Source organism: Drosophila montana, unplaced genomic scaffold (genome assembly GCF_035044405.1).
Source record: "Drosophila montana isolate Dmon_TW-CO22-7 unplaced genomic scaffold, ASM3504440v1 contig_3326_1, whole genome shotgun sequence".
NCBI lineage: Eukaryota > Metazoa > Arthropoda > Insecta > Diptera > Drosophilidae > Drosophila > Drosophila montana.
In genome coordinates, this window is record NW_026998210.1 from 225,001 (window position 1) to 248,453 (window position 23,453).

The 23,453-nt window shown below is 39.1% G+C and overlaps 1 protein-coding gene across 1 annotated transcript; it reads right to left on the reverse strand.

Annotated features, from left to right (window-relative positions):
• Positions 1–9,952: 9,952 nt before the first annotated feature.
• Atg5 (autophagy protein 5) lies at positions 9,953–23,380 on the reverse strand. The gene is made up of 6 exons (XM_064691125.1): positions 23,148–23,380; positions 22,972–23,071; positions 22,773–22,878; positions 22,450–22,675; positions 20,780–20,885; positions 9,953–10,307 (listed from the first exon to the last, which is right to left on the reverse strand). The coding sequence occupies exons 1-6, from the start codon at positions 23,298–23,300 to the stop codon at positions 10,189–10,191; spliced, it is 810 nt and encodes a 269-aa protein (XP_064547195.1). The 5' UTR covers positions 23,301–23,380; the 3' UTR covers positions 9,953–10,188.
• Positions 23,381–23,453: the final 73 nt, after the last annotated feature.

Sequence of the window (23,453 nt, forward strand, 5' to 3'; positions counted from 1 at the left end):
GTAAATAAAAACAAACGAAATTCTAACGATTGTAAGAGAAAGCTTTAAAAACAAAAACAACCCACACACACACACACACACACATGAATTTGTTGTCATGGCTAAAAATATATATATATATATATATATATTACAGCAAAGTGGGCGTGGCCAGCCCACTGAATTGAGTTAACAAACGGGAACTAATCAAATGTGTAATTCTTTTTATATACATATATTTAGCTCGTAAATTTATGCCTAAATCATTTAATCGTATAAACTAGTTATAGCAATTAATTATACACACACACATAATGTTTTTTTTTTTTTTTTTTTTTGGGGAAATTGAAAATTCTTGTGATATGAAAAAACAAAATTTTAATAAATTGTTAAAAACTGCTGATCGCATATAAAGAATTATATATATATAGCTATACAGATATACATATATACATATATATATATATATACATATATATTATATAGTATATTTACAAGAACACCAACAACAATTATATCTATACACAATATACATATATACAATATATTTATATACAAGAGATGTTTTTTTTTTCTTCGTGCAAACGATTTGCAAGCAAAACTTTACAGATACATATATACATATGTATATATATATATATGCCCCCGAATATATATGTGCAGATATTTATATATATACATATGTATATGTATATTTAAAACAGTATTTTTATATATTGAAAGAAAAAAATTTAATAAAAAATATACAAAAAAAAAATACAAAAGAAAAACTGTACAAGAAATAAAAAATTTATTCAATTAACATGAAAATCGCACTGTTTTTTTTTTTGCACTTACCCCTCAAAATGAGCCTAAAGGGGTATATTGGTTTGTTCAGACGCGATCTCGAAAACTACAAAAGCTAAAGGGATTGGAAGCCAAACTCTATATACCATGCGCACAAGTTCACATCTAAGCCCATTTTCATGCTATCGATAAATATCGATATAGAGTTATCGTTTTATAGGCACAACTCGAGGATTATCAGAGCTAGGTAAGCCCGTTGCAACTCGAAAATTACGAAAGCTAGAGGCTTGATAGTTAAAACCTATATACCATGCGCAGAAGTTCACATCTAAGCCCATTTTCAAGCTATCGATAAATATCGATATTGAGATATGATATTTTAGGCATAGCTCGATGATTATACGAGCTAAAAAACCTTCCTCAAACTCGGAAACAACGATAGCTTTAGACTTGAAACGAACAGTTTGAATCTGAATCCTATTTTCTTGCTATCGATAAAAATCGATTTTAAGATTTGGTTCTTTTAGCATAAATCGAGAATGACAAGAGTTTGATAAGCTGTTTCGAACGTGTAAACTACGAGAACTAGAGGCTTCAAAAGTTGAAATGATCCCATTTTCATGTTATCGATAAATATCGATTTTGAGCCATGGTTTTATGGGCGTAACTCAAGAATTATCAGAGCTAGATAAGCGGATTTAAACTCGGATACTTCAGAGACTTGAAACGAATGAGTTTTTATCTAAACTCCTTTTCATGATATCGATAAATATCGATTTGGAGATATGATTGCTCAAGCGTAGCTCGAGAACTACAAGAGCTAGATGCACCCTACTAGCTAGGCATATTCACGTTTAGTATATACCGAAGGGAAATGTTTCACTTTTTGGATAACTTCCTCCATTCCACATTTTTAGAAATTCTCATAAGGATCAGAGTAGAAACAGCCGAGTTAATTGAGAGCACATTTGCCACAGTCTGGTGCTAAGGAAAGAAGAAGCTGCAGTCTTTAGGGTATCTACCAGTCGCAACTTCGCGAGCACTTTTAACGGTTATTTGTTTGTTTTGTGTTTTCAACATTGCCTTTTGCAGTTGTTCGTAAACGTTCTCGAATGCAGTTCGGCCATTTTGTTGGACAGTGTGCGGCGGGGCCCCGTTAATCATTTGGCACTCGTACAACAAGTCAACAGCTCGCTTGGCCCTTATGCAATTGCCAATCGGCTGATCGCGCCGATCACGCTACTCAACAGGTATTATGTGATCAGATCAAACAGATCGCGGCGAGTGCTACACATTTTAATTTTGTTTTCTTTCCGTTATACAATCTAACCAGCAAATAGAAATGCGAAAACCCGATCAGCTGGCCATAAAAACTGAGTGCCTAGTAGAACTGGAGCTACAAAATTTGGTACGTCCTTACGTTTGGTCACAAATAGGATATGTACACACGATCTAGTCTAGTCTAGTTTTGATCTATCGTTCGTATGCAAGCCAAAAGAACAAGTTTGCAAGAAAAGACTCTAAATATGAAATCAAGTTACATGAAATGAGAAAAAGATCTAAAGAAAATCGTAACTGGAAAGTTTGGTCAAGATATCAGCGGAATATAACATATTTCTTAGGCATAAGATCTTCTTTCTGTTCACACTGATCGAGAATATACTTTACCTTTGGATCGTTGCTTAAATGAGATAGAGGTTATTCTTCTGAGAAATTTTGATTTCATATTAGACCGAAAATTATTCGCCCGGTTCGCGAACTTCTGATAGCCTTGTTTAGGTTTATTATAGTTTTATCATCCATCGTGTGACGCATAAGAGAATACGTCTTTAATGCCAAAAGCTCCTATATATATTTATATTCTTGATCATAATCAACAGCTGCGTTGACATTCGACCCTAACGTCCTTCTATAGCCGGATCGAACAACTATATAATATAGTTACCATAGGAATGGTCGGCTGAAAGTAAAATTCATGTATGAAGAACTTTGTTCAAGATATCTTCGACTATATATATATATATGTGTGAAATCGGGATATCATATGGCTGCTCTAGGATTGATCAATGCAGTTCCAGGACATAATTCTACTAGGGTTATATATATATAAAACAAATCTGCAAAGTCATATCAAATCGTGCTATTACACGATATGGATGCTATAGGAAAAGTCGGAGCACTTCATAGCCATAATTCTACAAGCGTATATATATCAAGTATAGCTATAAAGTCATATCAAATCGTAATATTATCTGATATAGCTGCTATAGGAACAATTCAACAAGCGTATATATATATTGCAGAAATGTGCAAAGTCGTATAAGATCGGCATCTCATGTGTCTGCTTTAGAATTGATCGGACATAGTTCTACTATAACTATATACATATATATAAAACATATCTGCAAAGTCATATCGAATCGTCGTATTATATCATGCGTCTGTTCTGGGAACAATCGCTGCATTCCTTAGCCATAATTCGACAAGAGTATTTCATCATCGGCGTGTCGTGGATAGCATTGTTTTATGATCTTCTGATCTATTGATATTTGTCAGCTACCGCTTGGTGCCCCTCCACGTAACCCTCCACATAAACCTCCTCGTAAACCTCCTCGTAACCCTCCTCGTAGCCCTCCTCGTGTCTGCTTTCTGCTTCGTTCTATTTGTTTTCCCCCCAAGTAAAGCTTTTTGGCTTTGGCTGTGGAATTTATCTATTCACCTATCTATCTACCATTCTATCTATCTATCTATCTATCCTCCTATCTATCTACCTATCTATCTATCTATCTATCCACCTACCTATCTATCTATCTATCTACCTATCTATCTACCTATCTATCTATCTATCTATCTATCCACCTATCTATCTATCTATCTATCCACCTATCTATCTACCTATCTATCTATCTATCTATCTATCTATCTATCTATCTATCTATCTATCTATCTATCTACCTATCTATTTATCTATCTATCTATCTATCTATCTATCTATCTATCTATCTATCTATCTATCTATCTATCTATCTATATATCTATCTATCTATCTACCTATCTAACTATCTATCTATCTATCTATCTATCTATCTAGCTATGATGGATCTGTTGCTCTGATCTTGTGATCTTGTGATTATTGCGTGTGTCATTTTGGCCAGCTCATCGTGTGTGCGTGTGCGTGTGTGTGCGTGTGCGTGTGTGTGCGTGTTTAGTTTTCCTTTTAGTTGACTGTTCCGTTGTTTCGTTTCGTTTCGTTTCAGTTCGCTTTGCTTCTGGTTGTGGTTCTGTGTCTCAGTTCTGGTCAATTCGCATGGCATATTTTTTGTTTGTTTTTTTTTTTTTTTTTATATTCAGTTTTTTGTCTTCTTCTTCTCTATTTTTTTCGGTTATCGCGCTATGACTAAGCCGCTAAATTCTATAATGCTTGTATTTTTAAAACGTTTAAAAATAAAGTGCTCTCGTTTGCCAATGTGTGCGCCAATCAGGAGCCCGAGCTGCCGTCGACGTCGACGCCGACGTCGCTGCCACTGCGACTGACTCGCTGCGATCTGCACGTCAACGGGCGTGGCGTGACGGGAGGGGGCGAGCGCGACGTTCAATGCGGCAGTCACTCATTGTGCATAGTTGATATTTTTGCATAGCACACACACACGCACACTTTAACTAGCTGTGTGTGTGTGTTGTTGTGATTGCTGCCAAAGAATGTTTCGACGTGCAAGAAGTTTCGTCAAAAGCGACCAACAAATGCCCTACGATTGCACTCACACACACACACGCACACACACACACACATCCTTTATTTGACGGCAGCTAAGAACTTGTATTCGCCGCGATAAAGCTTCTTTCATTATTTCTTCTATCGCGCATTTATCGCTTTCTTAACTGCAAACGCATTTGAACCACAGCGGTTCGAGTTCAACATATCTTTGCCATCTTTTCCGCCCTGAAACCCCGCCTCAAGCTAAGGCGAACCCAATCAGTTTAAGAGGACGGCAAATGGGTTTGAATCAGCGAACATATTTTTGGTCGCACCTGCTAACTAGCATTCAGACAATAAGTATTGCCTGGCAGTTAAAATTGCGAAGTAAAAGTAAATGCTTTTGCCAATTTTAGTTGGCCAGAATTGATATCGCCAGGGCGATACAATTGCGAAAAACAGCTGCTGCCGACGAGCGGCAGATGGAATGTCACAGCTACGCTTCGATTTTTCCAACAGGCGAAAGCTGGAGCTGGAGCTACCCTGGAGGCTGCGAAAATGTATCGCCTGGCAGATACATTTGCGATACTCACGAAACCTGTGTGTGTATGCACGACAAGAGACTTGAATTGTGTGTATGGCCATGTCTTGCCTATCGCCAAGTTATCTTCCTGGCGATAGGGCAACACACTCACACTCGCACACATGCACACATGCACACGCTACACCTGTGACTATTGGCCTGGCTGTGTTTGCTTTCAAATCTGGGCAGCATCTAAATTCATTACACCTATGACCACACACCCCCCCCCCCCCCTACCCCGCACACACACACACACACGCGATGAATTTCTTTGATTTATTTCGTGTTGCTGAGCAGCAAATTTCTTGTGACTTTTGTGATGCCACGTGACAAACATTGGCGCAAGACAACACAACCACCAAATGACAAAACGTCTCGCACCGACCCGACCCCGTCCCGCCCCGCCCCCGCGTCCGCCCCTCAGCTGCTGCACCGCGTTGATCATGTGCATTGCCGGGCGAGCGTTGATTTGCCTTTCTTTCTGTTTTTCTTTCATTTTGTTGCACTTGCATCAAATGCAGCCAATTACAAAGTTAACAAACAGCCAAGTCTAGCGGGAGGAGGGAGGGCGAGGGGGCGGGATGATGGGGTAGGTTCTGCTAAGGGGTGCAAAAGCACACCTGAGTGCATTTGGCAAGGTCATTGATATTATGCACACGACTATAATTTGCGTATATTAGTTTATTTTCATTTTTAAACAAATATATATTACTAGTGGGCATTGCCCGGCTTTGCTCGGTTGCCCATGCTTGACTGTAACCCTCTCGGTGCACTTGTAGAGGCTGGGGAAGGCTACGGGGATCAATTGCATCCCTATTCGTAAACTTCTTCCCTCTGCCCCATACATATATATATTGTTTATTATCAGCTTTTCACCGAAGCGGCTGGAATAGGAAACGAGTGAAACTGGAAACGGGTGGAACGATAAACGAGTGGAAACGGAAACGGGCGGAAACGCAGCAAGCTATCGATTATTTGATCTTTTCTAAAGTGCGAAAGATTCATTTTCTCAAATACATCTTTAACTGAGCGAATAAGAGTCGAGCATGCTACGCGCGATTCTTTTCCACCAATCTTTCACCTTCACGAGCGGAACTCTCAGTATTCAAAATACGATAACAATTTTTGCCTAGAGTATAATAAGTAGTATTGTGGGAAGAACATGATATAAGTATTTCATCATATGATATAATTGGGCTCTGGAAAACAATGTTCAGTCCTAAGTTCTAGCATGCTCGGTTCATCTTGAGTTATATTTTCTTAGTAAATTCACAGGCTTTATAGTGGACATGTTATCAGTGATCCCGATTTATAGAACTTGTATCAGTAGCCATCATTTTTAACTGACATAAATGTTCTTAAATTGTCTAGAACCATTGTCCATGAAGTATTCATGATCAGTGAAGTATTAATAATGTGATCAGTGATCAACAAATGAATTGATTGTTCCAGTTACTGTGAAAATTTTCATGTAGTTTTGTAAAAAGTCAATATCAGACACTTGGCGATGATCAGTGATCAGTATTATAGAAGATCAGTGATCAATATCAAAGGGGATCAGTGATCAGTATTATAGAGGATCACTGATCAGCTGAATGAGAACTACATGTCATATGTGAAAAATATATAGTATATCACAAAATTAGAGAGGATCAGTGATCAGTTAAATGAGAAGCACGTTTCTTTACTACCATAAAATAATTATCAGAAAAGAGCGGGAGGATCAGTGATCAATAATATAGAGTTTCAATGATAAGCTGAATGAGTATTGCTTATGTCATATGTAAAACTGAAATTCAGATTATTATTAGGGAGAATCAGTGATCAGTATTAAAGAGCTTCAGTGATCAGCTGAAAGCAAATTACCTGTTAATTTAAAACAGAGGATCCTTATTGAAAAGGATCAGTGATTAGCTCATCAATATTATAAAGGATCAGTGATCGGCTGATCAGTATCAAAGAGGATCACTGATAAACTTAATGGGTATTACTTTTCCTTATTCCAATAGTGAATAATCTGATGATAATTAGAGAGGATCTGTGATCAGTTTTAAAGAGGATAAGCTGAATAAAATTAACAATGTTAATTCTTATGGAACAGATATCAGCAAAGGAGCGTGAGGATCAGTGATCAGTGTGATCAGTGATCAGTGTGATCAGTATCAGTGATCAGTTGAAGGCAAATTGCTTTTGTCATATGTTAATTTCCTTATTGAAAAGGATCAGTGATCAGCTGATTGAGAATTACTTGCCTCATTTGTAAAATTGAAATATCAGAAGATCTGTGATCAGTATTCAAGAGGATCAGTGATCAGTTGAACAAGAGCAGTGATCGATATCTTAGGCCATGCTACCCTAACCGCACACATAGCCGATGATTCAGTTATATATTTATATATATACTATATATTTATAGATAAAGATATGCACTTGTCGCTATCGGGCAGAGTGATCAGCACTCGACGAGGATCGTTTCGCGGATGATGCATGGCCCGGCTCATGGTAATTGGCAAATAAATCGATTGTTTATTGTGCGTTGTATGGTATAAGAGTTATTGGTTCCACTTGAGTGTGTCTCCCGCTGATCAACTGGCTGTGTCCGGGCCTATTTGGACAGAGCAAAGTGAGCGGATCGATCAATGACCAAACGGACAAATATATGCTCCATCGATGTCTGAATGCCCGAACGCACTTCGATCCATTCATATATATAAGTATATACATATATGTGTGTGTGTGTGTCTGGGAGCATGCAAAACCCGATCGCACAGATCCATCAATGTGGCGATAATGTCCATATCTGAACATTAAGTGGTTTGTCATAAACGATTTGTGAGTCCAAGCAATAAATTCTCAAGAATTTGCGCTTCTTTTTCTTTTCGTTAGATCGAACCTCTATTCCATTTCCCCTAACGACCTAGATAAATAATGATAATCGAATATACATATATATATATATATATATATATACATGTATATATAATCATAATCGTATTAATCATTCTCAAGTGGCGTTCACTAATTTCTTGTGAGCCGAGCGCTCTGTGACATATTTTTTAAATCGATGCTCTTCAAATAATTAATGAAAACAAAAACTGAACAAAAAGTAAAAGGAAAATCAACAAAGACACAAAAAAAAACAAAAATTAAATAAATAAAATATATATTTGTATATAGTATCTGGAGCTGGTTGAAATATTGTGTAAGGTCGCCGTTATCTTGACAGCGGATAAAAATCGCGAGTGTTCTAATCAATGAACCCAGCCAAATGGTACGATTCTGTTGTACTTTTTTCGTATACCCTGTGCTAAATTTGAAATGGCCAGGGTGGGCTATGATGTGCTTATGCTCATGTTTGGCAATGTTTCGACAGGAAGTTGTTCTCAAGTGTATTCTATGCTTGAAAAGTGTTTTTATACCCTGAACCCATTGAAAATGGGTAAAAAGGGTATATTGATTTTGTGCAAATGTATGTAACAGGCAGAAGGAAGCATCTCCGACCCCATAAAGCGTATATATTCTTTATCAGCATCAATAGCCGAGTCGATCTAGCCATGTCCGTCCGTCTGTCTGTCCGTATGTATGAACGCAAGGATCTCGGAACGTATAAGAGCTAGAGACTTGACCTTAGCTGTAGGTCCTCCTAGTGCCCGCGCAGATCGAGTTTGTTTCCGATATTCGATAACTTGCCCCGTTTCCAAGTTATCGATAAAAATCGATATCGAAATCCTGTTTTTTGAGCAGTTTTGGGCAAATAACATGAGCTAAAATCACCAATCTTGACATGTAGCTTCTAGAATAGTATATATATATCAAGTATCTTTCATTTTATAGCTATCGCCTGTCGGAAGAGGAAGAGGGTTCAGGGTATCCACTAGTCGGGAGCTCCCGAACAGAACCTCTTGTTTTCTTTTAATTAATTCGTCTTATATATATACTACTATGTATATATTTATATATATAATAGCTGAAAAGAAAAAATTATAGAATAGAAGCTATATAGAAACTAATTAAAAGATAGATAAATAATAGATGGATATATATACTATATTTTAATCATATTCTTTATAGCTTCTATTTTACTTTTTTTTTAGATATACATATCTATATATATCTTATCTATAAATTTGAAAAATTTTGGTTGACTATATAATAATGCAATAATAATGAAGGATCTGTCGAGGGAGGATAAGATCCAAAAGGATTTGCTGCCAGCAAATTATTTCAGTTTGATTTTCATTTTAGATCAAAGTCAAATAGTCTACATGCTCAAAAGCACAGCTTTTGAGAACTAGATCCTCAAAGAGAATTATATTTCGACCGATTTTTAGTTCGAATTAATATAGTTAATTGAATAATATAATAATTATGATGATCTAATATCAACTATCCCTGAATAATATAACATCTATAATGATATAATATAATTTATCCCTGAATAATAACTATAAAGATCTATTAACAAGATCAAATAGTTAACGATCAAGAGATTATATTTCATGGCTGCCAGACGAGAATCCATCTAGTTTTTTCTTATCACATTAAAGTACTTACTATACAAAATTTCAATATATTTTCAGATGTTAACTTACCCTCTTTTTTTACACACAAATCCTACCAGCGAAATGCCTTTCCTTATTGTCATTATACTTATTATTGGGTATCCGAAAAAAGGTATTCCACTCGATTTGTTTCAAGATCTTCAACTTAGGGTATTACGTATTCGTGGCGTAGTTTTGCGTGTGGCTTTTCCTTTGAAATTGATAACCATTTATGGCACGATTCTCGCCACGTTGTGCTTGGGGCTTGGGGCCCGTTCGAGCTTAGGGGCCGTTGAGGGGACTTATAAATAGCTTGGCACGAACTGTTTGTCGGAGAGAAATAATGCGAGAGTAAATAGTACGAATCGAAATGATCGATGAATTGACGTGCCAATCTATTTGCGTTACGTAGTATAAAAGCTAGTATAAAATCAAGCTAGATACATATATATATGTATATATATCTATATAAATATTATTGCATAAATATGTATTGTACATTGAACTTAATGAATAAATTAGAGGCTATTGTTATCGATAAGTGTATATCGATCCGTGTATAGATCGGCCCTGGAATAAAGCATGGCATCGCTCAGTGTGAGCTCTTATACGTTCTCATAGTCGACCGATAAATGCAGAAAGTTGTCGGGATAGCTCAAATGCTCGGACATCCATTGCAGCTGCGTCTCCTCGTGCAGTTCGATTCCATGGGTGCGAAAGCCAACTGATGCAGATTGATTGAAAATAGACGAAAGAGAGCCAGGATTATGAATTGAAGACTGTGATACAATTCGATATACTTATTCCTAAATTAGTATACTTATTTCTACTCTATTAACCAATCAACATTCATAATTCTTTGTAGTTTCGACATATTAACCAATTCTAGCAGCTGCATTTATCGATTTCCCCCAGTTGTCCGGTTATCGATATGCTTGGAGAACAGGCTGATTTATCGATGGGCGATAAACACTTTAAGCTTATAATCGGCATTGGCGCCCACCTGGCTTAATCTGCGACTATATATAGCCTATATATGAGTATTTCCTGCCATCTGATTGCCATATAAATCACGGCACACATTATCGGCCACATGGGCCAAAGACTTTCGGTAACCGTTAATCGATAAGCAACAACAACAACAACAACAACAACAACGACAACAATCTGAAGTGGCCCGATCATTGGGTTGACTTTCGTCATTTATAATTATAGCTAGGTATATTATAATTATAGATTGCCGCCGTACAGTGTGCCACGATCGTCGAATTGTGTGGCCCCAGCAACATTCCGACTATCGTAAGATCGCCTCCTCTCTGCGATTCTCAAAGAGTCCATTGCAGAGCGAGCGAGAGAGAGAGAGCAACTCGAGTTAAGTCCCAAATAAAAACTATTCATGATCAATTGGGTAAGTGCGATCGGTAAGTAACTTCTCCCTTCTCTTGTGCCGCCTTGTTAAGCGAACGCACGGAACCCTAGAAAGAACAGTGTTAAACAACGTCATTTTGATGACCAAAACCCGCCCGTTATCATATGAGAGAGTCCAGAAGATCGTTACGATTCTCACAACCCAAACGGCAAGGTCGCACTCCGGCAGCAAAAAATATTGCCAATTCAAAGACTTCTACAGAATTTTGAATCAAGAATATGTGAGAAATCAGATGATAATAATGAACTGGCGATAAAATACACCTCAAGTAACTCGATCGGAGCAACGCATGCATACCAAATATCCAAGGTATGTCTCAAGTCAAGATACAGATAGAGCAGATAGAGCTGGTCCAGTAATCGGTCAGGCATCGGCTCAACCCTATTATGCCCGCCACTTCTACGCTACAGGGTATAAAAGCATGCTCATACAATATACAATATACATATATGCACAAGCAAATAAGTGGCACACACATACACCATATCGCACTCAATATATATATACATATATATATATATATTTATATATATGTATATGTATAGTGTGTGTAGCTCTGATAATGCCTGATTACGTACAGTGGGAAGCGGGCGATTGAGCGAGTGAGTGTGACCAGAGATAAGATTTGTGCAACGGGCCCGGGTTCAAGTAGGACGCATACGTATTAAATGCACGATACGATTCCATTTCTGATTCCGATTTATAAAAGGTCCGCCCACCCGCCAATTGCCCCCGAATGATGATGGAAATGTCGCTGATCCACCAATGATGATGATATATGAGCTATGCGCGCACGCACACAAATATACATATATAAATATATATAGTATATATATATATATAGTTAGTCGAATGTGTGTCAAGTGAAGCCGGCCCAAGATCGAGCAGGAGCTTGAGTTAGGGGCTAGATGATAGATGCTGTAGATTCCGAGTAATGTGCGGATAGTATGCTGCGTAATAAATACGATATACATGATATACATATGTATATGATATATATGACTAACGAATACAAATTGAGAACGGGTAACAATTTAAAAGCACTTTCGGAGAACAGAAGAACAGAAGTCTAAAGAACAAGAGTTAAAGAAATATCACAATTACTTAGGATCCATGACTTTGCGATATTTGAAGTAGACGTCGAGAAAACTTCGATAAAAAAGTGCTTATAAAAGAAAACATCTTGAATTTGTTCATTTTAGCAGTATCTTCTAGCAATAAAAAGAATATAGACCACATAACATGATCTCCAATTCCTTTTGAATTCTTGATTATAATAGACGAGAATTTGTCTGAATTCATGATTCCGATATTCGAGAATTCTGCAATTATTATTCGTATACTCTATTTTATTTATCTAAAAGGTAATTTCATATAATCGAAAATTTATTTCTCATTTCAATACAATCAATATAAGTAAGAAGAGACGTAGCTTGGAGAAGCTGATACAGTTGGGGAAATTGGAATATTATGAGTATTATATTGAAGCCATGCAGCTAGTTGGTTCCAATATAGATCGTTAGACCTATACATCTATATAATATAGTAATTGAACTTTGGAATTTGGCATATTATTCGAAATTTATCTAAGTCATGCAACTATTTGGGTCCAATTTGGGTCTATAGACCCATATGATATGGTAATTGAACTGGGAATATTGGAATATTATGAGAATTACATAGATCTATAGATCCATAGATCTAAATGATATAGTATATTGAAATACTATCAGAACTATATTCATTTAATGCAAGTGTTTCGTTTCAATATATAATAGATTTTTAACCTATAGATCTATATAATACAGTTTTTAAACTGGAAAAATTGGAATATTATGGAAACTGAACTGGTAGTATTTTGAGAATTATGTAGATCTATTGACCCATAAGACAATGTACTTGAACTGTGGAAATTGGCATATTATGAGAATAACATAGATCTATAGATCCATAGATCTATATGATATAGTATATTGAATTGGGGAAATTGGAATACTATCAGAACTATATTCACTTCAATATATAATAGATTTTTAACCTATAGATCTATATAATACAGTTTTTAAACTGGAAAAAATGGAATATAGATTTATGCGAATATAGATTTATGGCAACTGAACTGGGAAAATTGGAATATTATGCGAATTATATATTGAAGGCCAGCAACTTTGTTTGATTCTAATTTCTCGATCGATTGCGGTAAATGCCAAATTTTGGATAGTTTGCCGTTACAGATTATGGCAACTGGCAACATGAACTCTCAACATTTCCCACACACATTGCCGACTTTCCGAGTGGCATACACACACACACACACACACGCACACACGCGCACATCTATATATGTACATATGTATATAGAGAGAACTCGCAGCATTTATGACCCCAGCGACACGTGATTGGCGACAACAGCAGCAACAGCAACAACAGCTAATAAAGGCAATAAAAAGCACAACAACAAGAACAATAATAATACTAATTAAAATGAAAAACATTGAGAACATGGCGAGCGCCTCGACTGCAGAGAGAGAATGGCGCCAAACAGTCTTATTATCAACAACAACAACAACAAATACGGGTAGGCGTGCTCTAGCAGGGAGTGACCGACTAGGAGATACCCAGCGCTAAGCTAAAATTCAAACATTCTTCTAGACACACACACACACACACACACACACAGAGGCGCACATATATACACACGCATGCGGCTGTGCTTCTTCTTCGCTTCGCCCCATTCCATATATATGGGAAATGCAGCCTTGAGTAACTTCGGTGCTTATTGTCCGATCTACATGAAATTTTCAGAGCTTCTACGAGAAACAGAAAAGTGTGGAGAAAGTGCGGAGTAAGTAAAGATAATAGCATAATATCTATATAATCGGTATATGCTGCAAAAGGGAGATGTGGAAGGAGAAACACATCAAAATGAGAATCTATATAATATTATGTATATATATATATCAAATCGAGTCTCTAGCTTTTGTAGTTCCTGAGATTGGATAGCCTACATCGACGCAGCTCCGGCCTAATCAAGAGTATATATGTATATATAATTTATGGGATTTTGGGATATAACATCTACTTTCATTTGCACACAAAACGTTATACCCTTTCTAACCAATTTCAATCGGTTCGGGTTATAACAACAACAACAACAACAACTGAGTCACAATTGACTAAACGACAGCAACTGTTGCTCGTTGTTGTTGTTGTTGCTGTTGCTTCTGCCCCTCGTCGTGGAGTGTTGGAGGCGCATAGCTCACGCCTAAAAATAAACGATTGCAGCGCGAATGTTGTACGTACGTACGTATATCTGATAAGAAAGTCAATCATCATAATAATTTCATAGATTGTGCTCTATAAACCAATAAAATCCAACAATATAGCCATGCAATATCAAACGTTTCACTCTCTCTCTCTCTCTCTCGCTCGCTCTCCCTCTATCTGTCTGAATGTAGATTTTAATAGTTCTCGATCTAATTGATTGTTAAGTTTCTCAGTTGGGTTCTATGTGAAAATAATAAATACTTGGGCTGGATCGACTACCTACCAGATCTTTAGATTGGAGCTCCAGCTATCTGTATTTTATAGCTTTGCAGAGGATTCTACGAGAGCTTGATGGAACTACCGCAAGGCGCTCTATAGATCATATATCTTATATATCTTTACCCTTAGCCCGATCTAGACAATGATTTGCGATTTAAGAATGATCGAATTTTGTGGCAAGTCAAGAATATTCGGTCACACGGTAAATACTTTCTGTATTTGTTTCTTAAATGGGGTATACTGAACACGAGCACATGTTTGTAACAGGCAAAGTATAATACTCACATTAAGTATTTAATCACATACTTGATAAGGAATACAATCTGCGTGAATCTAGCCTTGAACTCTCGCAACATCCGATTGTATAATATCGATATTTATCGATCTTGGTAGGTTTTCGTATGGTAAAAATAGAACAAAAAAAAAATACATGGATAGCTCTGCCCGATCCCTTTGAAATTGAGCGAACAAACATTTTGCGCTTTTGTATTAACACACCTCAAGCCATGAAAATATCAAAAGGATCGGCCTATAAAGGCCGAAGTTAATCAAGAATGTATTTTCCATACATAGAGAGCGGCAGCAAGAAGAGGCAGAAGAGTATGTATGTGTGTGTGTGTATGTATAGAAAGAACTTGAAACTGCAGCTTGGCGCTGCGTTTAGGGTATCTCCTAGTCGGTAACTCCCGATCGGGCCACATGCGGCAGTTCCGGTCGCCACTCGAAAGATATGTACATATATCGATTGCATATTTTCATTTCGCAGTTCAGTGACGCCATTAAAAAGTGCTAATCAATTGCTTTTTACTCTGCCTTATGGTTTTTCACTTCTCCGTGCTGTTGTTGTTGCTGCTGTTGTTGTTGTTTGTTATTGTCGCAGTGCTTGTTGTTGTTATTGCTGTTCGAGTTCTCCTACGCCATCGAATTCCTGCGCATTGCAGTCCGTTTGTTTTGATGGAGAAACAAAGTTGACAGCCACAAAGATGAGTTTGCTTAGAGAATTGCCAACGCTGAGATACCCTAACCGATAACACAACACTTGTGCAGCATAATAAGCTCAACATAAGCAACATTCTGCCGGGTATTCGACGACACATCAGGTTATTAGTCCGAAATGTTTTCATTAATGTGTTACAAATGTCGCCACGATGTGAACATACCCTTGCGAAAGTTCATGAAAGCTGTTGACTGGGCGAAATTTTTTTTCGGCAGATTGCGCCAAAAAATACATAAACAAAATGTAGCACAGGAAATGGAGGTGAACGAGAAAGAGAGAGAGCGAGAGCGAGGGGACTACTGGCTGGATATACATATGTATGTATGTATGTATGTATGTATGTATACACAGGCAAAGACATGATCAACATGCGATGGGATCAAATTGATTGAAAACATTTTTCGGACGTGGCCGCTGTAAGCCGCTAATGTAAACAGTTACAAATAATTAAACAGTGTGAAAATTAACGAAGAGCAAAAGTAGCGAAGAGAAACTGAAAAGACAAAAGCCCGGCTTAATGGCAAGAGAGCGCGTGCGAGAGAGAGAAAGAGAGAGAGAGAGCTTAAAGCAGCTGCGGGTAGCAAGCTTCCAGGCACTTTGTGTATGTGTGCGTGTGTGTGTGTGTGCACTGTTCCAATGGAAAAAACGTCAAATTTTTAAGCGGATTTCATTTGTGAGCCACAAAATGAATTCAAAGGACCAACTTGTTGCTTGAGTTTCTTTTTTTGTTTTTTTTTTTTTGCAGCTGCCTGGCCACGAAGCCCACCCAAAATGCCAGGGCGTGGCGCACACAATTGTCAAACAAACACACAGTCACACGTGCATCACACATACATACACACACACACAAAGAGCAAATGATGGTGAGGGCGAGGGTCGTCCTGATTGCATTGTGCATTGTTTGTCTGATTGACGAAATGCAAACGAAAATGTGTCGAAATGGAACTAAGCAAATGCAAAGGTGGCAAATGCAACACAGCAACAAGCAGCAGCAACAGCTACAATAACAATAACAACAACAACAACAGCAAAGAGAGGCAGCAGCAGCCGCCGAATCTGCTGACCATAAAAGATATGGTGCAGCAGCAGCAGCAGCAGCAGCAGCGACGGGGCGACGGGGCAATGTGATAAATACACAAGCGCTGGCTGTTAGCGTGAGGTGCGATTTCCGTCGGGCAAGGTGGAGTTGAAGTTGCCCGCGGAGGTGGAGGTGTAAATACAAATAAGCGGAGGTGATATCTCAGAACTTCCTTTTCACACATTCGAGAGCAGCCTACACAAATACAAGCGCAAATATAGCACCAACACTAATGCAAGCTGGCACGCACGTACGCACACAAATTGGGAGAGCGTTAAGCTAGATAGAGAGAGCGAGTGAGAGAGAGAGAGCGACAGAGAGGGAGAGCAATTGGCTGCCGTCCGTATGTGTGTGTGTGTGCGTGTGTGTGCGCATTCAAAAAGCCAAAACGCCGCCGCCAACGCCGACGCTGACGCTGCTTTCCGGTGAACGCCAGATCCGCCACTCACAGCCGGCGGCAAATCATGAAAGCGCCTGTGCTACGGGCTCCCGCTAACCGCTCCCCCTGCCGCCGCGCACACTGCACAAAAAAAAAAAACAAAAAAGCAACAGCAACAACAACGAACAACAAAAAACCAAAGCAAAAAAAAAAAAGTAGACAGCAGTGGCAGCGGCGCAGCAGCGCAGTCGCAAAGAAATGCGTTTTCTTTATTTTTGACGCGTCTTAGATTCTCGGGCCGCCTTTAGCTGCTTGGTTTTTTTGATTTCTCGGAATGGCATCTACTTTGAACCGCCACGACGACTGCATTGTATATTTGAAAATCATTTCAATTTAAATACAAATTTTCTATGAAAATGCACGCATTACACATACGCGCACACACACACACACAGATGCACATGCACACATTAGACGTACGTGCGTGCAAGTGCCCCACACCCCCGTGCACCCACAGACAGTTGTTGACCACGTTTTGAATGTGATTTGTGGGTGTTTCATGGCGGATGCGGATGCAAAGGCAGCGGCGGCAAACAGTTTCTTTCTTCTTTTACACAAAACTGCAATTGGCAAGCGGCTGGCAGCTTAGCGGGGCGAAGAGGGAAGGGGGGTGGTGGTGTTGTAATGGGTGGGTGGATGTTGAGGGGCGGGCACACTAAACGGATCATCATTACAAGCAATGTTAAACGCACTGCGCACAGCAAAACCCAACTATAAACAACTCACGCCAGACCCAAAAGGGGGCTGTCTAAGGGGGACGGGGGCGGCAGCAATGCTAGGGGTGAGGGGTAGGGTTGAGGAAAGGACTGGCACACGCATAAACATGTCCATTGAATGCATTTCGGTTCATGCTGGCAGCGCATGGGGCGTGGGACAGGGGGGCGTGGGGCAGGGGGGCGTGGGTCAGGGGGGGGGGACATACTCCCACTCTCGAGGTCTTATGTTGATATTCATTGAAACTTTGCACAATTTCAAAGAGTTTTTTTTTTTTTTAGTTTTTAACGTGTTGTATGACATTTAGGAAATATGAAGAATCGATCGGAAATAAAGTTTTTTTTTGTTCCTTAAGATATCTAGAATTTTTTTTAAATATTCACTAAATTGTTTTCTATACGATTCTCAAAAATCTTAAAATGATTTCGACTATTGTGATATTATTAGTTATATGTTAGAGGGGTATTCGGTTCATACAACTCGGTTTTCTCAGATTCTAGCATTTTTTTTTTTTGGTAATAAAATAGTTTTTTTTTGTTATTTCTTTATTTTTTCATTATATTTTATTTATTTATTATTACAGAGAACAATAATCGGACTTTAAAAAAACTATATAGAAATATAAAAACATAAAATAATTAAAGAAAGAAGTTCTTTAATATTTTTCAGTTTGGCTGAAAACAATTTTGTACGCCAAATTTCACAAAAGAGCAACAAAATACTCTCCAAAATTTTTGATTAATTTGAGAATATTTTTATTGTTTTTTGCAAATGGGAGAACGTTGTTTTTTCAAAACAGGAAAATGTTTTGAAAAAAAAAAAATAATATTAGATTTTGAATGTTTTTTAATTCGAAGTAAAAACTGATTTTATAGTAAAATTGTGGATTTTCGGGTTTGAAATTTAGCCTAAAATAATAATAAAGATAATACTAATAATAATATAGTATATTTATTTTAAATTGAAAGAAAAGAATAATTATATAATTAAAATAAAATTATAATCATAATTATTATAAGAGTAAAAATAATACATAATAATAACAATATATAATAATAATTGTATTTTGATATACAATTAAAATAAAATAATAATAATATTAAAAAATATTAATAATAGATATATTTAAAATTGAAAAAAAATAATGATAATAATAATAATAATAAATAAAAATGCTACCAGTAAAATTTGATCGAATGATTAAAGCTGATTTCTACTGGAATTCGATTCTTTAGCCTTGTTTTTTTTTTGTGCACTCAATTGACCTAAACGGGAATTAACTTGTGCCTGGACCGATCCCTTGGCCCACTTTAAGCCAGACTTAAGAGCTGGCAAAGGAATTTGTGTGTGTGTGTGTGCGGGTGTGTGTGTGTGTGCGGGTGTGTGTGTCTGGCATCAAGGACAAGAAAATCGAATGCAACTGTCACGTTGGATGACCTTTGGGAAAATACGTGTTAGGGCCAGAAATTGTTGGCATCCATTGGTCGGCAAAGGATCGGTTTTTGTTCTCGACCAAATCTCTCACCTTTCAAATGGGAATTACCGAAACAAGAAAGAAGCAATGAAGAAGAAGAAGACGACGAAGAAGAAGACGACGAAGAAGAAGACGAGAAATATGTGCTAGCCAGAAGTATTTTGGGCGAAGCATGCAAATAAAAATTTCACACCTTGGACGACGGGGAAATACCCGGCTGGAAAATAGAAAAACTGGCCAACCTGCTGTTCTCTAGCAAAAACAGATGCAGATACCCTGCCATAAGGATCTGAGGATGAGCATCAGATTGGGCTTAAGGCCTGACTGCAGAAAAGAGACAGCGAGAGAGAGAGAGAGCACTCGATGCATTCGAGTGTTTTGAGGCTTCTCAATGAAAGCGATTGCAGTTGTTGCCCGTTGAGGGAGTCTTTTGTACAGAGATGCACACATACACACACACACCTGAACACACACACACACATACACATACAGAGAGACGCGCAGCAGCTCTTCACGAGGTAATTCGTAAATCCCAGCCGCAGGTATTTAGTTCCGCCTTTTGTCTAGCTATGGAATTCCCAATGCTATTATTGCACCTAAGCCACTGCGACACGACACGGCCAACACACACACACACACACGCACACACGCACACACACAGGCACACCTTGCCTAGCTATGCGCTTGCTCGCTCGCACTTGTGTCTGCTGCCGGCGCCGCAGGTCGCGTAGGAATCCAGCGGCGTCGCTTGCAACGTTCGCTTGCCACGAAAAATCCACACGCACACTCTTTTCATAGTTTTTGTTGAAAACAGACAGACAGACACACACACACACAGACACACACACAGACACACACGCAGACACACACTTGCATCGGGTTTTGTCTATGCGGCTGAATGGCCCGAAGAAACACTTGGCCAAAAAGTCTAACAGGCAAACCCTGGACGGCTCTCTTGGGTCGCTCCGGGTACTGGCCCGGGGCTATTGTTCAATAATTTTTCAATTTTGTTGTTGTTGTTGTTGTTGTTGTTGTTGTTACTGACATTGATGAATTGAAGAATGATTGGCAGTGCCGCAGGGACGTCGGCCACGGCAGCGACAGCGACAGCGACGTCGGCAGCGGCTTTGCCTCGCTTCAATAGAAAAATAAATAAGTCAGCGCGCCGACGTTTGGGCCAGACTGACTGGCACCTTTTTGGCCGCTTTTCAGCTGAATGCCGCACACCAAAGAGCGAGCGAGCGAGCGAGACGGGGCATGCGAGCGAGCGAGACGGGGCATGGGCCCGGTCAGGATGCCGCAGCCGCGTATAAGAATGCGTCGCGTCTCGCAGCCGCAATTTTGTGTGCCCCATTGCCCAAAATGTGCGTCCGAGTTAATTGATGGCCGGCAAATCGCCCGGCCGTGTCCAACTAATGTCCATATACACACACACACACACACACACACATATACATATATATATATATATATATTCTATAGAATATCTGGAAGGGATCCAGTTGCATGGCCAACTCACCCGCTTTGCGAACAGGTGTCGATAATTCGACCATCAGGTCGGCCAGATTCTTCTTTTGCCCGCCCTCGTTGAGCGGCGTTATTAGCTTCTGCATGTACGTGAAATCCTATTGAATATACAATTTAAATTCACATATAATAATTATAAACATTATGCGTGCGGATTAGCTTAAGATTAAGTGCAGCACGTGTCGGTTAAAACTAACTTCGGCACGCCGAAGATTGAATACCCTTGCAGACATATGGCTCATCGCCTTGCAGTTATTGTAAACTCTTGCAATCAGAGCTGGGCACGGGCCGCGTTTTTGCAACAACGCCCAATTCAAACACGAAGTTAACTTGATCAAGCACGCTTGGAAAAAGTGTTTTAAAGTCCAGCACAGTTCAAATGTTGTTTTTCAACAATTTACCTTATGTAATATTTATTTTACGCCCAATCTCAACTTGTTGGAATAATCGAAAAAATCGTGCTTAAGATTTTTGGGAGAAAATATCCCAAGTACATTACTAGACTTCATATTTTTAACCACCGGCAAAGTTTAGAGATCGTGAAGTTTGTCTTGGTGAGGTTTGCATGAAATTGGATTTAGCGGAAACACGATTCGGTTGTATCTTTTGCCTTGGCCTTTCGCTCTGGCCTTTCGCCCTGGCTTTTCGCCATGGCTTTTCGCCATGGCCTTTCGCCCTGGCCTTTCGCCCTGGCCTTTCGCCCTGGCCTTTCGCCAGAGACCCATCAAGAAGCTTTACCGAGCTATGGACTACGGAAGCTGATTGCATGCGCAACTCAACGACGAGCAAATGCTCTACCCGCGTATACAACGTACTGGATGATCATTGAAAACGAACCAATAAATCTTGACGACCAAACCAGAAAGTAATCCATTTCCATAGCCTCCTGATTAAGCGTGTTAACAGATTCCAGTTGCGCCTGTTAACAGCAAGTGTTATCCCAATTGTAACTACAAATGTAAATCAAATCGCTTTACCATCAGCAAATGTACCCAACAAGTCACAAAGGACTCTAGCATAGAGAGCCATGGTGCCAGATTAGTTCTATGGTGAGAGCCTGAGAGGCTGCTGGTAGAAGAACAGCGAGGTTCACATGCCTCCACATTCGCACCCTATATATTATTATTATATTGGCAAAGATTTAATGAGACATGCTTCTATACACCTATATCTATGCAAGTTAATAAGCTACTCATAAGGGAGCATGGCAAAAACTGAGGAAATAGTTTACATAGAAATAGCCAGACGGACATGGGTTTGTATATTCAGGAGAATGCAAAACAAATATAACACGTGCACACTTGAAGATTGTTTCAGATATGAAAGAACATTTTTGTGGCACCTTCATTTAGGAACTGAATTTCGGAAAAAGGAAACTTGTCTGCGATATTTGCCTGCAGGCGATCTAATAATAACAATGTTAAGGGAACCTAACAATAGGGAAGGCGCGGCACTGCGAGCCGAATGTTCTACTGTGCCTGGGAATTCCTAGGTGAGCAGCAGTTGCTCTAGCACATCTCTTGCTGAAGAAGCCCGCCATCTGAGCTGGGAGCACAAACTGAGTCAATGTTCTTTCTAAGATAACTTAAATAATATATTAATTACTGTGCCAAATATTTATTTGGAACATGCTTCAAGTTAGATTCGGTTTTGGGAACTTACATCATCGTGATAGAAGCGCACTGGAATATTTTTGAATGACTCCTGATCGCTGTAGGGCTCCATGAGGCGTCTGTTGACCGCCCAGAACTGATCGAACTTGTCGTTAATCAGGCCGAGCCACAGCTGATTGTGATCCTTCTTTTGCATGGCAGAGATGACCAAACCTCGATGCTTTAGCACATCGGCCTCCTTCAGGCAGGACAAATAATGCGATTCCAGCAGTTCCCTAGAAATGTTAAGCGTACACATTAGCTCCTGATAGGATATATATATATATATATAAATATATATATATTGAATGTATGTGCATGCATTTTGTATACTTTGTGTTTAATTTGACGAGCGTCTCCTCGGGAAATTTGGAAAAGTGTATCGTTATGCACCAGGGTGTGCTGTCGTCATCCGGATGCAGCAGATCGTAAAGCACACCTGTGCATACAATAAAAACAAAACCGCAGCACAATTAAATTATGGACATTTAATAGGAGCTGCCACGCCCACTATGCCGCCCACAATAGCTACCTATTGGAAAGTGCAAGCGCAACGGCGTTCCATTGAAATCGAACCAGGCGGCGCCATCCTGGTGCTCGGCAGCAATATAGCGGGTGAAATACTTGCGCACCTGTAAGCATAAGTTGATGCAGCTGTTTTTAGCAAATAAATAACAAGTATTCTTTGTTTTTTTCATACGAATTTACCTTGTCTGTGACCAGTGGCAAGTAGCTGAGGCGCGAGACCATCAGATAGAAGGGCTCCGGTCGGATGCCGACAATTTCCTCGTTGTCCGCTTGAAAACAAATGCCAATTTGACCTTCCCATATCATGCGCAGCACCTCCCGATCGTGTGCCATGTTTAATTTATTTATATTTTGCACAAAATATACTTTTGCAGGTTCACCGTATGTTATTGTTTTTTGCCATTCACCGCGAAATACGTAACAGGTTGGCAGCCCCACAAATTGCATTGAGTTGTTTGGCATATCGATACATCGTCTGCTCGTGCT